General features: G+C 40.4%; 1 protein-coding gene across 4 annotated transcripts in view; it reads left to right on the plus strand.

The window, feature by feature from the left end:
• Positions 1–17,008, plus strand: part of sh3pxd2b (SH3 and PX domains 2B) — a 39,529-nt gene extending 22,521 nt beyond the window's left edge. The window contains exons 5-15 of one of the 4 annotated variants that reach the window (XM_071460536.1): positions 3,263–3,354; positions 7,541–7,566; positions 8,013–8,048; positions 9,839–9,970; positions 10,336–10,437; positions 11,496–11,579; positions 12,243–12,360; positions 12,565–12,776; positions 13,165–13,211; positions 13,308–13,433; positions 13,614–17,008. In XM_071460536.1, the coding sequence (XP_071316637.1) occupies positions 3,263–3,354; positions 7,541–7,566; positions 8,013–8,048; positions 9,839–9,970; positions 10,336–10,437; positions 11,496–11,579; positions 12,243–12,360; positions 12,565–12,776; positions 13,165–13,211; positions 13,308–13,433; positions 13,614–15,161 (2,523 nt within the window). In that variant the 3' untranslated portion in view covers positions 15,162–17,008. The remainder of the gene's footprint in view (positions 1–3,262; positions 3,355–7,540; positions 7,567–8,012; positions 8,049–9,838; positions 9,971–10,335; positions 10,438–11,495; positions 11,580–12,242; positions 12,361–12,564; positions 12,777–13,164; positions 13,212–13,307; positions 13,434–13,613) is intronic. The other 3 variants (XM_071460538.1, XM_071460537.1, XM_071460539.1) reach the window with 3 other exon arrangements.
• Positions 17,009–17,034: the final 26 nt, after the last annotated feature.

Raw genomic sequence — 17,034 nt, forward strand, 5'->3', positions numbered from 1 at the left:
GCCCATAGGCTATGTTTTTATTAAACTCCACAGGCTTACCTAAGGGCCTCTGAACCATCCACACCTCCTCATTTCTCTCTGAGAGGGAAAATTTGGGGATGTTTTTACAAGTTAGTTATGACTTAGCCAGTACTCACGCCTTCTTGTATTTTCACCTATATAGTTTTATCCTCATAAAGGGCCTCATGAAAAAAAAATCACTGTACAAATTAGTTTCTGGTGCTGTGCTGACAGACCTTTTGTCACTCCTTCTTTCCTGCATTCAAATAGGAATTTACAAGGTCTCAAAGTAAAAGGAAAAGCTTTTATGTATGATACTCCACAAAGTGTCATTGAGGGGTTAAAGGAATGTACAGCTGGTGTAGGCAACATCTTTAACCACTTATGTGGAAAATAAGAGTTTTGGGGGAGGAATGGATCGAGTTGTTGGTTCATGTCTATGGGTGTGGATGTTTATGGGAATAGTTGAGCCAATTTTACATCAGTCGCGTTGCTGCACAAAGTTGTTACTGTCGAAATGCCTGAAAAGTTAGAAAAGAGTAGAAAAAAATACAGGGCTGATGGATTTGAATGGTCTTGGATGTGGTTCAGGGCTAAGTGATGTTGATATTTGAGGTCAAAGCACCTCAGAGTATGCGAGTATGTGGCATCACACAGCTTGGATCTCAGGATTCAGCTTTGGCAGTGAATGCTGGGTAATACACCAACTGCTGAAACAAATCCGAACTTGACTGTAAGCATAAAAAACGGCATTTTCATCCACCCCTACATTCAGTCAGGTTAACAAGGTGAAACTTCATGTTTTTCTTGGGGAAGAGCTGAGTCAGCCCTTCTGTTGTGCAGCTGAGGCTTTAACTTGACTCATGGAATTTCCCTGGTTGTGTTTCCCTTATGTTTTCATTCAAGTCAGGAAAAACAGTTGGATAAAAAAAAAGAGAGCGAGAGAAAAAAAACATGAAATCAGGGATTGTTTGCATAAAACAAGAGTAAGACTGCTGAGCTAGGGTAGTAGCCAGGTCGCACAGCTTGATGAAATGAATCACATCAAAAAGCCCACAAAGTAATAAAGCAATTCCCATCTGACCTTGATTTGTCAGTATTCAAAAGATTTGAAAAGATAATCTGTGTGTGAGTAAAAACATTGAGAATTTGCATAAATAATGCCTCTAAATGTCCTTTATTCAGGGGCCAGGAAATACACCAAACACTGTTTTTTTTTTTTTGAACAGCCCTTTCAATTTTAAATAATGAATACATTTTTTAGTGGATAATGCTTTTCAGATGTAACAGACACAGCAATATAACATCTTAAACCTCCTTTGTTGTTGACTGACAATCCCTATTTGATGTAAGTGTCCACATGTGAAAAGTTATCGTGCACAGATACAGTCACAGTGTACTGTACCTTTTTTATAGGAATGCATTTCCATTACCTACTTTTCCTTGGAGAAAACACACATGCACTTACACACACACACACACACACACACACACACACACACATACACATGCAGGCACACACAATTACCTTAATGCTGCCTGCTGTAAAGAACACCCATAAAGTCCATTTGCTGTAATGTACCCTAAGCCTCCCTCCCGTCTCCTCCCTGGGGAGAATTGTAATGAGTGGACGGGCCACCAGCTGACACAAGGAGAGGGATAAATCTGAGGAGAGGATAGCCAGTTCTCTGACCTCAGGCTCAGCGCAGCATTCTGGGCTGCAGGACTAGACATTGTAGGGTCCTCTGGAGGTCACCAGTAAAAACTCTTAAATCAGCTGCTGAGTGTCTGCGTCTCAAGATATGGAGGAAGCCACTGTAAAAAGAGAGATGTTTTAGGTCATGTTGACGTGTAATAAGCGAACGATATTGTATGTACCATGAATCAACAAACATGTATGGGAGGCACACATGCTTGCTCACACGCTTTATGACTTTGCACCTAATGGAAAACACCAAATTTACTTTGTCCATGGCAGCAGTCCCATTCCTTTATTTCAGCTGGCATGAATTTATGGTCATAAGTATGACAAGGCAAATGTGGCACATGGGACAAGGACACCTTGGTTGGGTCTTTGGCTTCCATTCCATATCCGTCAGTCCTGCCATTATATCATTGTGTGTCAAAGAGGAGACAGACAGAGACTCTGCTACCTTAAAGAACGGACCTGAAACACTTAGGAGTATTAAAATCAGAGGTAGTGGCCAGCAGAGGTGGCTTGATGGATAGCATTGAGCTTTGCCAGCCAGCAAATGGAAGGAGGAGAAGGAGTGGCCTCGATCCCTTCACAGTAAGAGAGATAATCACCACAGGGTCATTGGCGGCACTTATTCTTTCTTCTGTTTTGGGGGATCTGGCTGTTAAGGTGATTATCTGTGTCACTGCTGCCCTTAAGAGGTTTGGTTGAAAGAAAGTGAAAGACAGATTAGAAGAAGCAGATAAAGCACAGACTCTAGAAGGAACAAAAAAAAAAAAAAAAAAAAAAGGAGGGGAGGCCTTGAAAATAAAACTGAGCAATAACATGACTAGCTGTGCGTGCGAGAGAGAGAGATCACACCAATAAAGAGAAAACTGAATGTGGCTGTTTGTCTTTCATCTCCAGCTGTGTTGTCAGGGCTCATCTGTCTGCTGCTAGTGATCCTCCACAGAGGCAGAAGATGAGGGAGGAAGGTAGATGAGCCGGATCAATGAACTCAGGACCGGAGACAGAGAACAGAACCAGCTGGTGTAATTGAAAAATATTTCACAAAGAGATGTAAAACTCTCATTCTGAAATCATCTCCCATTTTGCTCTTCAGATTAGAAACTAAACACACCAGTGGGGACAATAACAATAAATATGAGAAGCTAGACACTATATTAGGAGACATTGCTGGTGAGCCATGCATACGCAAAAATGCTAAAAGCACTTAACTCCCTTGAAGGTTTATATGTCACCTGAAAGTGCAAGTGCACTATTCTTTGACCATGAAGAATGTGGCAGTGGAAAAGTGGTTGAAACACAAATGAATGGGTCCCATACTGATATTTTCTCTGACAAACTTTATGACATATGAACATTAGCTAAACCAGTTGCTCCATGCCTTTTCTACACTATAATACGTCTCCCAGCACAGGAGGGTAGACTGAAAATGCCCTTAAATATTGTACAAAGGAGGCCAGACACTCATTTCACCTCTGGTTGACTTTGTATATACTGAAGTGATTGTAATTGTCAGTTTGTTTGATTGCCTAAGTTTCTTGCTGTGCTTTGTGCCTGCAGGCCCTCATTCAGCTGCCGGTCTACATCTCCCAGTGCGAGGAGGTCAGAGTATTTTTTGAGACCAGACCTGAAGACCTCAACCCACCCAAGGAGTAAGTACCGCACATGGACACGCACACATCGTCTCAACTGTTAGAAACACTCACATAACGATGGGAAACACCCGTCTTTGTTCCCCTGACTGATGTCATGTCATGTCCCGTCAGCATTTACCCCCAGTCTGCCAGTAATGAGCATTCATTACATCGTCTAATGGACATGATTTCATACTGTTGCACCACTTCCTGTTGGATATTTCAAGCATAAACACATTTAATGGGTTCTTTTTTTAAATGCTGAGTTAGCATTTCAGCATGTCGCTGCAGCTCAGTTCAGCCACCAGGCTCCAGACAGCCGAGACTGCGGCTGCTCTGAAGGTATGCAGACCTGCTCTGGTCTCTCTTGTAGATCTCACTCAACACATCAGTGTTATATCGAGTGCTGACAGTTACTATGTGTTAAAACTAAGACATCAATGGGCAATGAATGCCAGCGTCCAGCACACACAAGCATGTGTTTATACACACTTAGCTTCACACACAGGCCACGGTTGCAAATGTGTTGTGATTAAAGTTAGCAGCACCCTCAGGGCAGTGGAGGTTATGGGTGGCTGGTTTCCTAGAGATCATAACACAGGGCTCACATTTTAACCCTTGAGATGGTTTTTACACCAACAGCTGTCAGCTGAGGCATTACTTTTAACCTCTCTGTCATCACATACTGATGCGTGGCACTGGGTGTTGAGGAGCTGCCTCAGTCGGCAGGAAAATTAGTTGACAGGTCCTGTTATATATGGCACCAGTGCATGCTGGGAAAGCAGTAAGGTAGCATGTAAAGAGGAGAGTGAGTTTTTCAATTTGCAAGACACGGTTACAAAATCTTGGTCAGATAAATGAAAGTCTATCACCATGTTCCAATCTTTTTCCTACAGACTTAATACCATACAACTATACTGTACTAATAATATGAATATAACGTAACTGTGCACTCCTTTGCCAGTCACTACAGGAGAAATTAGTACTTCATCAAATGTTTACTTATTGTTTTTTGAGATATCCCTTGAACTGTTGCATCAATTTCCACTTAGTGTTTGCATTGAGCAACAATAGTCTCTTTAAATTACTCTAATTAAATCTACAGTAACATCCAGTTACTGTACTGCCCTTAAGCAAGGCACTTTCTCTGGCATGGCTCAAGTGTGTCCAGTCACCTTGACACAGCTCAGAAAAACCGCTGAGCCACTGAAATTGCAAAATGAAGCCCCACTCAACATTCATGTTTAACACTGTAGTATTTGACCAAAAAAGTCACTGTGTGTTGATTGTTTGTGATTACAACATCTGTCAAAATATTCTGCTCTTTGTTGGTAAAAAAAAAAAAAAAAAAAAAAAAAAATCAAACAATCCCTGTGACAGTCTGTGTTCATTCAGCCCTTTACTCACTGTGTACTGCTACTTGTGAAGTTTAGCAAATAACATTATGCGATGTAATCATCAACACATCACTTAAGTATTATATTTTTATTTATAGGTGTGCAACATTATACCACTCCTATTTCTTATGTGAATTTGTGTTAATTATTGCATTTTTACAGCATTGCAAAGTACATTTACTCAAGTGCTGTACTTAACTACCATTCTACCTTATACCAGGGGAATTATAAAATAGTGCAATGCAATTCTCAGGGGAATCTTCTTAAGCTTTGTAGTGGCTGCCTATCAGGTATACGATAATCAGACAGATCTCTGAAATGCCATTGGGAATTGTCTGATAGCAGATGGACATTATGTCTGAAAGAATCAACTGTTGATCTGTATGTATAGTTCCAGCTCTTTCTCTCTCTCTCTCTCTCTCTCTCTCTCACACACACACACACACACACTTTGTCCTCTGTCCTCTCTCAATGAGGTTGCCAAGGACACATACCTCCTTACCCCTCATACAAAACCCCAAGCATGTGTTGGGAGAAGCAGGAAAGAGAGGGAGCATTTACTTGAGGCGGATGAATATGGGAAAGACCTTGGTTTGTCTTTTATTGAAATTGGATTACTGTTTTCTGCTAGTGCAGCCTGTTGTTTGGCTGACTGACAACAGGGCTGGTGTACAGACACAGCAGCCACTGTGAGGGAAGATTTATCATGGCCTATAAATCTCCTGCACTGAGAGGGACATCTTGGACCTTCTCCTTAAGAGCAGCAAAGTTAGAGGAGGGGGAAAAAGAAGTATGTAACTGCAAAGAGGAAGTAGAGAGTCAGAACCAGAAAAGACGGGCTAGTTGGGAAGTGTCTGCAGAAAAGAGGAAGGGTTGCACCAAGGATGGAATAATGAAAGCAAAAGGGATAGTAGGGGAGATCATAGGGGAAGGAAATAGAATTAGATGGTGGGCCAAGATGGAAATAGAGCTGGATGGAAAGAATGAAAAGGAGCTCAAATACAATGGGGACAGGAGGAGGTGAAAGAGTGGGTTGAGGCGGGGATAGAGGGAATAGAGAGGGAATAGGGAGGGAATAGTAAGAAATACAGAGAGAGAGATGTTGAGAAGATTGATTTCATTAATCATTCATATCAATACTGTACAAGTGTGCTTACTCTTATGCTTACTTTGTTTTAATAGGTCTGTAGACATTACATTACATAGGTAATGTTTAATAGGTCTCCCATAATCAGAGCCCAGAGCGAACACATACATATACGGCCCTATAGAAGAGGCTTTGATAGACGTCACCTTATTTGCTTCTTTTCTGTAACAGCAAACCTGCAAAGTGAGTTTTCATGACTGTAGTTACAGTTTGTTCTCCCATTTGTCATATCAGTGGAGATGACTCAACCATGTTTGTCTAATGTGAATTTTCCCATGAAAGTTGAAATTGAAGTTGGCCCTAATGGTGATGTTCTTTTTTTATAACCTGCCCCAGAGTAACATGACAACTGAGAGTGGGAGGATTCATTTGATTTGAGACTATAAAGTAGTTAAAATAATCATATTAGGCCAAGGGTCAGTTAGTGGTTGTGTCCGGTGTAAATAAATTGACCGTGGGTTCACCTCAGTTCAAAACACGGAAAGCATACACATACAAGTACTGAACACACACATGCACGCGCACACACGCACACTGCTCTTCCATAATAATCCAAGTCATTGGTATTGCTTTGGTTGGCTCAGGGAGGGATTTCTTTTTATAGTACGTTAATGGGCACGCTTATGGATAAAGATTTATTGAGACCTGAGCCTCTGCAATTAACAGTTGTGTCGATTGAACAGTGCTTTTTGTGGCTGAGAGCGTTCATGTTGATGCAGGGAAGCGAACAAGGAGTAGCTGCCAAGGAAAATGATTAAGGGAGATGAAGGAGTGAGTTGAGCAGACATGGAAGATGTGAGATGGAAAAAGAGAAGGCGATGGAAGGCCATAAAGTAAGGGAGCAATATTTAGATAACAAGGAGGCTGAGACAGAGCGAGTGAGAGACTAAAATACTAAGCATTAGCTGCCATTGACTTTTCAGGGAGTCTGGACATTGAATCAGCTCCTGACTGCCTCTGTGGAGTGATGGTCTATTTATCTGGCTAATGTCTAAACCAGACACAGCAGATGCTGTATTGAATTTAACATCAGACCATCTAGAGGCTCCTTACTCACACTGCCTTGAATCAGAGGGAGGGGGGGGGGGGGGGGCAGAGAGACAGATTCTTTTCTTATATTTATCAGATGTGAAACAGATCTAACACAAAATCATAATACCAGCAGTTATTATTAATTCTTTGCCGGAGGGCATCACACCTATTTCGTGTTGTTGACAAATTCAAAAATAAAATAATAGAACAAAGTGAACACTGATTAAATCTTGTCAATACAGAGTTTGTTTAAAAAGCATCATTTGTGCCAGATTGGTGTAACACTAATTGAAAACAGCAACAGTGACTGAGACAGTAGTAGTAACAGCAGTAGTGGTATAATGAAGTGAATTCATAAGTACAAGAACCAAACATCTTCTTGGAACACAAAGATAAACCCTTCATTCTTTACAAGGGTCATTCCTGCAAAATATAAATTGAATGATACATTTCCAGTGAAAGTAGTGATTCTGAATTGGTTAGTTTTTTCAAAGATATTTTGTGACATCTATAAGTTGATGTGAATTATTTTAAATATTTAAAATAGTATTGGTTGTCCAGGGAGATATCCTTAGCTCTGCAAATTGACTTATTTCCTGGTAGTAATGTGATTTCCTCTCATTACTAGGGAACCCATCGGAAAGAAGAAATCAGGTAAGATGCAGCTTTATTTGTGTATTTTAAATGAAAATGGGTTTCAGTAGCCTGGGCTATGGGGTGTCATTTTATCTTCGGGAAAAGAAAGAAAACAGCACAGAAAGATAATCAGGCTTTTTTCTTTAAGAATAAAGTCCTCTATAAGTCATCTGTAGTATATAATGTGACATTACCTCCATCTAGTGGTCACTGAGTTTTACACAAAGCCATTGATTCCACCAGAGCTATTGTTCTTGTTTCATTAACAAATACATTTTCTGCCTGTACTCAAGTATTTTAAATGTTTTCTGGAGTTGACTATTACAGTACCAGTTACAAAGAAACCACCTTTGCCATTGTTTCTTTTTATATCCTCTCTATCCTCTTCACTCATCTAATATTCTTAAGTTGCATCCATGTCATTTTTTTCAGTTTTCTTCTCCATTCATTTTCCTTTCCATCAGGGTTTGTGGAGAGAGCGACTACTTTCCTAAAGCGAGGTAGTAAACACGCTGTCATGGTTGGTCGTGCTGTGTGTGTGACCCAGCGGGTTGCTAGTGGGCTGTTCCCCCTCTCCTTCCCTGGCCTGGGCAGGTGGGATGTGGCTCTGTTGAAGGCTTGGGGCTTGCATTGGTTCTGTAAATCATACAGTGTGACTGATGGACCTAAGACCCAGTGTGGCTCATTTTTTGGGTGTATTTAGGTATTGGTGAGACAGAGTCGAAAAGACTGAAGATGATGGCAGAATGACCACATAATGTAGCTTGGCTATGTCTTCAGCATCAGGCACAATCAAGTTGTGATGTAACGCAAATAATTCTCCACTATGGAAGCTTAGAGTTAGAAGTAACTGGTTTAGTTCAATGGAAATGGTTGAAACCAAAGAGCCGTTTCGATTGGTGTGTGTGCAAAGTATCATTAGAATGGAAAGGGACTAGGAAATCTAATTGAACATCACAAAGTAATAATATAAATGCTAAACAATGTTATACCAATGTGTCCTTGAATGGCATTGGGTTGAATTGATGTGAATTTTGTTAATTTATATTGCAAGTCAATTTCAAGTTTTTGCATCTAAGGTGGTTAACTGGTTATTTTCTTTTAATTAAACTCAACCAGATATATAAATATTAGTTTCTCTCTAGTCCTGCTTTTGCATGTGTTTACACAACTACTACTCTAATTTCTGACTGACAGAATTTAGAATTTATATCAGTTTAATCACTTGTTTGATTAAATCCGTTTGTCTAGTTTGATGCAGCTCACTGAAGGATGTTCATGGAAAGACAAACTGTGTGATTTTAGGCTGTTATAAGAACTAAACAGTTGGAATTTAACACATCTGTGTGTTTCAGATCTTCACATCACATTTAACTTTTCCTGTCTGGTCAGACCTGGCTTCTGTCTGACTATGAGCTACAGACTCTGTCCGTCAGCACCTTCAGTGATCTGCATGCTGTGGTTGGTTAAAGTCCATTCACCATACCTGCTGTTGACGCAAAGGCATAAAGGTTAAAATCTCAATGTGCTATTCGTCAACCAAAAGGTATTTTGTTCAGTTACACTTCTGCTGGTATTGTGAGCCCTCATGTATAAAAAGTTGTTTTTCCACAGACTGGCTTGGTGCTAACATCGGTGGTGGGTCTTAGTGGTGCTGGTTTGTGTCTCTATGGAAATCACAGCCATGTTGATGATTGACTTAACCCTTGACACCTTAACTTCCCTATTCACTCACATTCTCCAAATTCCCTTTTTATCCCTCTGTCTGTTTCCTCACATCATCTCTCCAATCACATCCGCTACCTCCTCTGCTTCATGTCTGGGTGAATCTCCATACTGTAGATAAGCCTCCTTTCATTTAAACCCTGTACTTGGGAGCTTTTGCAAAATTTCGACCTTTCGGAATTATTCTTGGCATTTCATCAAAAATGAGTTGTGCACTTTTTTTTAGCTCCACAGATGTTTTGTACAGACCATGCTTAAATTGGATTTCCAATAAAGTTCTTTGAAGTGTGTATTAAATCTGACATTCTGAAAGGTCATATTACATTCGGTCAGGGCGAGGCAAAACATTTTTCAAAGCCACATAGATATAATCTTATGATTCCAACTTCACGGACATCACCTTGATGTCACATTAACAAATATTACCAAAGATCACCAGTGAATAACAGGTAATGAGTAGAGGCTTTTTTACATTACAGAGATTTCATCCAGAGCTCGCTTAAGAAAGGAGTAGGAGGAGAAAAGAACTTAATGAGCCTCTTTTCCAATTTGTTCCCTTTAACAGGAGATTCGACCTCAGCAGACCCTCTCCTCCTCGACCAGTATGTGGCAGTAACAGACTATGAAAAGCAGGAGAGCTCCGAGATCAGCCTGCACGTGGGCCAGGTGGTGGAGGTCATTGAGAAAAATGAGTCTGGTAAGTTCTATACAGCATCTAGTACAGTCTTTCATTATTTTCTTAATTTTAGATTGTACAACAGTAACTGGTTTAAAATCGATGGTGGAAACGTCAGTAGCTTTGGTGGACAGCTGTGGTGCCTTTAAATTCCTTTTTTCCAGCAATCAATAGTAGATGAACAGAGGCATGCTGGGAAACATCCTCTGTGTGCAACAAGTATTTGGGAGATTATTTCACTGTTCAATTTACATATTGAATTAAATATTAAATGGAACGGCCACACTTATTTGTCATGCATTACAGCAGGGAATTACCATGAATCCTTGAATGAAATGAGTTCTGTCATGATATCTAAACTATCTATCTATATTCTGCTCATTCAGGGTGGTGGTTTGTGAGCTCAGATGATGCCCAGGGCTGGGTTCCTGCCACCTGCCTCGAGGCACAGGATGACCCTGATGACTTCAGTCTTCCAGGGGAAGAAGGTACATAAAGCTTTCCCTCCGGGGGTTGTTGATTTCATTCAATATTGTGCAGGATGTAAAGAGGCCATGTAACAATTACTGTCAAACCCAACTGTACATGCAGGTTCTTTCTTACTTTTGGTATAATGTGACTGCAGTAGAAGTTAAACTGTACTTGTATGCAATTTTGACAAAGTGCTGCCGCCTTCTACAATGCAATACACCACACGTGTGGTGTTGTATCGTTTGGCAGACAACATCTGACTCCTATAGTGCACACCAGACACTACATATAAATAGAAGTATTCAAGGTTCGGTCAGTGGTCAACGGATGTTTTGATGTGTGTTATGTGTGTCATGCTATTGTAAGTTGCCCTTAAAAACAGCAGTCCAAATATGTTTAACTACCTGAATTTTAGAGCTCTCATTAATACAAATATACAGTTTGTAAGCAATAATAAACTAAAAAAGGTGACCCTTGAACAAAAATATTAACAAATAGGGAAAAAAAAACTCCATCTATGGCATTCGGGTAAGTTCCATAAAGAATGTGATGTAGATGTTAAAAGAATGATATTGTATAGCACATGGTAGGAGCCATATTAAGCAAAGACATGTACCAAGCCAAGATGCAAATTACAGACCATATTTCAAGTCTTGGAAAGCCTGAGAAGTATGTGGTTTAAAAGTGGACACTGAGCTGGCTGCCCTGTGGTGGTTGGGAAGGTCACCCCTCAGAGCCCTGAAATTAGAGAATCTCTCAAATCTAACATCCACATTCACTGAGATTATCACAGATGTCTAGAAGTACAATACAAAAACAGAAGGGAATAAATAACAACACAATACAGTGATTAAAAAGAAAACACAAACTTTGAACAAACATAGATGGATTATTCATCAGCAAATGTACCCATTTACTGACAAATAATCCCTCTATGTACCGAGACTGCTTGGAGTACCACTTTGATTTCTTCTTCCACCAATACTGAAAATGCTTTAATTTGGGATGAAAAGATCACCAGGATGACATGTAATGTTCACTTCCTATTTTGCCCCACTTACTGTACTGGGATCAGTGCCTCGGAGATTCTGGTCACTGCCAAGGCACGTGGGTCGTCGCAGAACTTTAGGGGATCTATTCAGCACAGGCTTTGGGCAAGGTGGAGCGCACGCCTTTCTTTTCCCCCTATTCTAAATGTGTGTGTGCACACACGCATACACGACTGTGTGCATGGTTGTTTATGTGTATGCATGATATGTATGCTGCATGAGAGACCCAAGCATGTAAATTAAATCCTTGCATGCAAAGTGGATTGTGTATTTGTGTGTTATAAACAAAAATGTGTTATCATTTCAATTAACCAGCATTAATAAACACTTGGTAGATCAGTACAGTAGATTTACAACTCTATAGTAGAAATAATAATAAAAAAAGGAGTTATTACTGCTTTTGTAGTACAGTAACAAGTTTGTCCTGTTTGTGGTCAGTATTTGTGGAGGATGTATGTGTGTTTTGTGTGTTTCACATGTGTCTATCTTACATCTTCTCACTCCACAAGATGCTGCTCAAGCCTTGCCTCATTTAATCAGTTAGCTGATGTGAAGCCAATGTACTTCTGTAGCAACTACAATATCTCATCTTAAGACACAAAGGGAGAGGGTTGTGTTGGACTAAGTATTTTGAACTGTGTGCTTTGTTTCCCAAGCTTTTACCCTATGTCAGCATTTATTTGAGCTCCCCTTTTTGTGAATCTGTACAGAGTAATATTCAAAACAGACACTATGTTCTTATATTTTACACTATTGTCTTTTTTTGCCTTTAGAAGAGAAGTATTCAGTGATTTACCCATACTCGGCCAGGGACCAGGATGAGATTGACCTGGAGAGAGGCATGATTGTTGAGGTGATTCAGAAGAATTTGGAGGGCTGGTGGAAGATCAGGTAATTCAAATCAGTGACATTCATTTGCCAATATATCCTGTTAAAGATGTTGGGGATGCTCTAAAAACATTAATATCATAGATATAAAAAGATGCATAAACTAAAGAAAGAAGTTCATTTGTCTACAGTTTGCCAGTTAGTCTAGCCAGACAGTGCTGTACATCTCAGCTGAAGCCACTAAGTGTACATCTCTCCTCTACTCAGGTACCAGGGCCGTGAGGGCTGGGCCCCAGCCTCCTACTTGAAGAAGATGGACATTCAGAGCCAGAAGCAGTCAGCAGGCTCTGCTGCTCATGCCAGTACAAATGACCTAGACGGGTTTTCCAAACAGCAGCAAAACAATGCAGCAAGAGAGAACAAGGACAACAGCCAGAAAGAAAACAGGCTCTCACTTTTCTCTGACAGCAACAAAAGTAGTAAGTGAATTTAACAAAGGGGGTAGCTTGTGATTCTGCTAATTAATTTCACATTTTATTCATATTTCAAAAAGTGTCTATCTTTAGTGTAAAAATAAACAATGCCAGGAGATATAAAAACACTCCAGGAAGAATGCAATATGTATTGTACGTTATGTCATTAAGTGTACACCATTTGACAAGGTAGCGATTTGCTTTAGGCTAGTCTTATTGCCAACCCAAAATCATGGACCAAATAGTTAAAATTGAATCAAAATGGAAATTAAAACCGACATGCGAAACGTGTGACAATTTCATAGTGCACAAGTTTTCAGATGGACTGTGCACTGCTGCTTTGCAAATGTAGACCTCAACAAAATTTTTGATAACATGTCTTTTCCCTCCACAGAAGTGGGATCAAGACAGAGACCTCCTCCACGCAGAGATCTTACCATTGTAAGATTTGACACGACAAGCATTCTGTTGTTTTAGAAGATAGCCCTCAATTTTTTCTCAACTTAAACCTTACATCTCTCTCTCATTGTCACACAGCCCCGTGGTGCAAACCTACCCAAGCCACCCATTCCTCCTCAGGTTGAGGAAGAATTCTACACCATAGCAGATTTCCAGACCACTATCCCTGATGGTATTAGCTTCCAGGCCGGAGTTAAAGTTGAGGTGGGTCAGGTGCTCCCAAAAATCATATTAAAATGAAGTATGAAGAAATATTTAAAAAAAAAAATATATATATATTTATAAACATTGGTTTGGACAAATATTTGCAAATTTTATTTATTTTTCTGGTCTGATCTTTAATGATGTAGTAAAATGAAATGACTGTACTTTTTTATCTACCAGGTGATTGAGAAGAATGCAAGTGGATGGTGGTACATCCAGATAGATGACAAGGAGGGCTGGGCCCCTGCCAACTTTATTGACAAGTATAAGAAGACCAGTAATGCTGTGCGACCTAATTTCCTTGCCCCTCTGCCCAATGAGATGGAGAAGCTGAGACTGGAAGATGGTGGTTCTTCAGATGTTTCAGGCACAGATGACAGTTGGTCCAAGCCTTTACCAGATGAGCCAACCACGGCCACTGAGTCCTGTGCCCGGCCTAAGCTGAGAGACTGGAAATCCAGTGCCACCAAGGGGGCCCCTGCCTTCACTGGGCCTTTGCCTCCAGCCCCAGCTGCCCCACCAGTTGAGGAGAAACCAGCTCTGCCACCTCGACGGGAGTCCATTAATAAGAGCTTTGAATTAGAGGTAGCAGAGAAACCAAGATCTGATCATTCCAAACATTTGCCCCCAAAGCCACCAACTCCTGGGGTCATCATGCCACTGGTTACACCCAAGGCAGCCCCCTTCAAACCAGACAAACCAGCAGAGCCCAAGAAAGAAGATAAGAGCAAAGCTCTTCATCTTCGGAATGAGATGGGCCTTGAATGTGGTCACAAGATCTCTGCCAAAGAGGTTAAGAAGTTTAATCTGAAACCTGTACCTAAACAGCCGCCAAAACCCAAATCAGAAGTGCAGGAGGAGAAACCAGAGGCACCTGGCCCATCAGTGTTTATGAAGGCCAAGCCTGTGATTCGACCTAAACCTGTTCCAGCTGCAAAGCCAGATCCCCCAGCAGCGAACAAACTAGACATCACCAACCTGAGAAGCAAGCTGAGGCCGTCAAAACCTGCAGATCTCGGCTCTGTTGCAGCTGAGGCGAACCATCAGAATGACACCTCAGCAGCAGCAAGTAGTTCCCACCCCAGTTCACCTCCTAGCTCTCCCCCCATCCATATCCCTACTCTCAACAATGGTAAGTACTGTGATGAGCCAAAAGTCCCCCCAAAACACATTAATGGTCATAGTCAGGAGAGGTCATCATCCCCATCCGCAAAACCAGCAGTGCCTCCCCACAAGGAGCCACCTCAGAGACCCCCCACCATGGCTCCAAGAAGACCTCCTCCTCCAAAGAAGACTGACCCATCCAGTCCAACTGAGCTCAAACCTCCATCTTCTCTGAAAGAAGCCCAGGACATTCCCAGGGCTGGACCACCCCAACTCAGCAGACCCCCTCCCCCTAAACCCAAAGGGTTTGTTCCACCACCCCCAAACAAAGAGAAAGAAGAGTCCAAGTTTAATAAAGTCCCAATTCCTCCCAAGCCCCAGTTGAAGAGTGAGAAGCCTGGCCCACCCAAGGACAAGCTTCCGCCTTTACTCAAGGAACCGAGTAAGGATGAGCTGTATCTAGCTATGGCAGACTTTGAAGGGGATGAACAAACATCCGGCTTCAAGGTGGGTACAGTGTTTGAGGTGCTGGAAAAAAACAGTAGTGGCTGGTGGTTCTGTAAAAATGTAGGAGAAGAAGTCGAGAGCTGGATCCCCTCGAATTACCTGAGCAAGAAACCATAAGGTGAATGTGGTCTCAAAACCATGACTATATGAATAAATAAATAAACTAAGGATTTAAATGAACAAATTATCACTACTTTGTAGCTAATTAGCTTTTTTTTTTTTTTTTATTTATAGGTACCTTTTTTTTTTTAAATTGACAAATTTGTTATGTTTAATTTTGATAAGGATGTTCTACCTAAACTGAACCAGCAATAACAATGTTTACTTGTTTTTATTTTTATCTGAATAGTACATAAAATATTAGGTAAAGTTATTTGCTTTGCATATGCTAGTTGAAGCCTGTGCCAGTCCTGCCATTACAAAGGCTAGGCGTTATAACAGCGATAAATGTATCAACACCCATGCCTTCTATGATATGGTGCCTAATATTATATGCAGAGTGCTTCAGTGCTGAATAAACTGTATGCAACTGTAGACATAGTCCTTGCCGGAATCTTAAACACCTTTAACTAAAAATCAAAAATCTACATCACAGGAGAAAGCACTAGGTATTCAAAATCCAGCCAGTCTTTCTCCAGCAGTAGAAAAAAAAAATCATAAATCCCTTAGACAAAGACTGCACATGAACTCATTAAGGGAGTTCATTGACTACATGTGGGCTTTCAAGTGCTATTAGCTGTTACTAAAAGAGATGTCTTTGCCAAGTAGAAGTGCTGTTTGTTATACTAGGAAAATGCATATTCGTTTTTGTGCTATTGTAATGCTTTTTTTCTTTGACTGCATAATTAATGTTGCAGTGACTTGGAACAGATGTGCACTTTTTCAGTCATATCAGATGAGGTTTAAGTTTAAGGTTTACACATGCTTGAGGAGAGGGGGAGAATGCCGCAGTGCATTTTATTTCTTAATTTTACTTGCCATTGTATTAGCCATTTTTTTTGTACTCACTGTAACAAAATATCAATGTAAAGACGAGGCTAGAACATCAAAACTGAGAAGGTGAAAAGAAGCTCTGTCTTATGTATTTTAACATAATCATGTTCTCTGGCACCCAAAAATAAGAAGTGTGAAGTGTGACTTGCTGAGCACATCTGCATATCTGTACCAGATGTCTGACCAGGCGTAAGAAATTGGAGATCTATAGTGATTTGTGCAATGATTTACAGTATTTTAAGTGTACAGTCTGACGTTTGGTGCTCAAACAACAGCAAAGTATGACCATTGTATAAAAATAATGTTTTACATTAATGCTTGACTGGTCTCAAGCATGGTCAGTATAGCAAATTATTTTTTATTGTACAGTAATGAGAGTCATATCTGAACTGTTATCACTTTTCTGTAATGGTCCATCTGTTAGGTCTTTTACTCTGTACTGATGGAGGGAGATGAAGAAAGAGTCAAGAGGGAATTTAAATGGTTGAGTTATGGGATTTCTGAAAAGTATGTGAAACAAGGGGCTGGTAATTTCACATCAGGTTGTCCAGATATTTTGAATAAGAAAAAAGAAAAATAAGTGTTGATTTACAAAATTAAAACTAAGCAAAATTGGAAAATAAAAAAGTATGTTCATGGTTCTGGACACAATCAGACAAAGCTACAAGCTGTAACACAGATTCTGTTCTGCTTCTAGTCGCTTAAATGTTACACCACCTGCCAGCCATGTTTTATGCAGAAATGACAGTGTGTTACCAACTATGAAAAAAGAACAACTTGAATACACTTAAAACTGTTTTGTTAAGGTATAACTTATGTGGACAAAAGAAAGGAAGGTACAGCGCAAAGCAAATGTGTGGGTTGATGGTGTCATCATTTCAGTATTGTAATCTTATTTACTTTTTTGCTATGTATTTTTTATTACATTGAGTCTCCTTTTACTTAAGTCAATAAAGATTCCTGATTTTTCAGTTCAGCTGTCACACTGTGTCTGAAT

Source organism: Trachinotus anak, unplaced genomic scaffold (genome assembly GCF_046630095.1).
Source record: "Trachinotus anak isolate AG129_WGS33_773 ecotype Australia unplaced genomic scaffold, CSIRO_AGI_Tana_v1 ptg000024l, whole genome shotgun sequence".
NCBI lineage: Eukaryota > Metazoa > Chordata > Actinopteri > Carangiformes > Carangidae > Trachinotus > Trachinotus anak.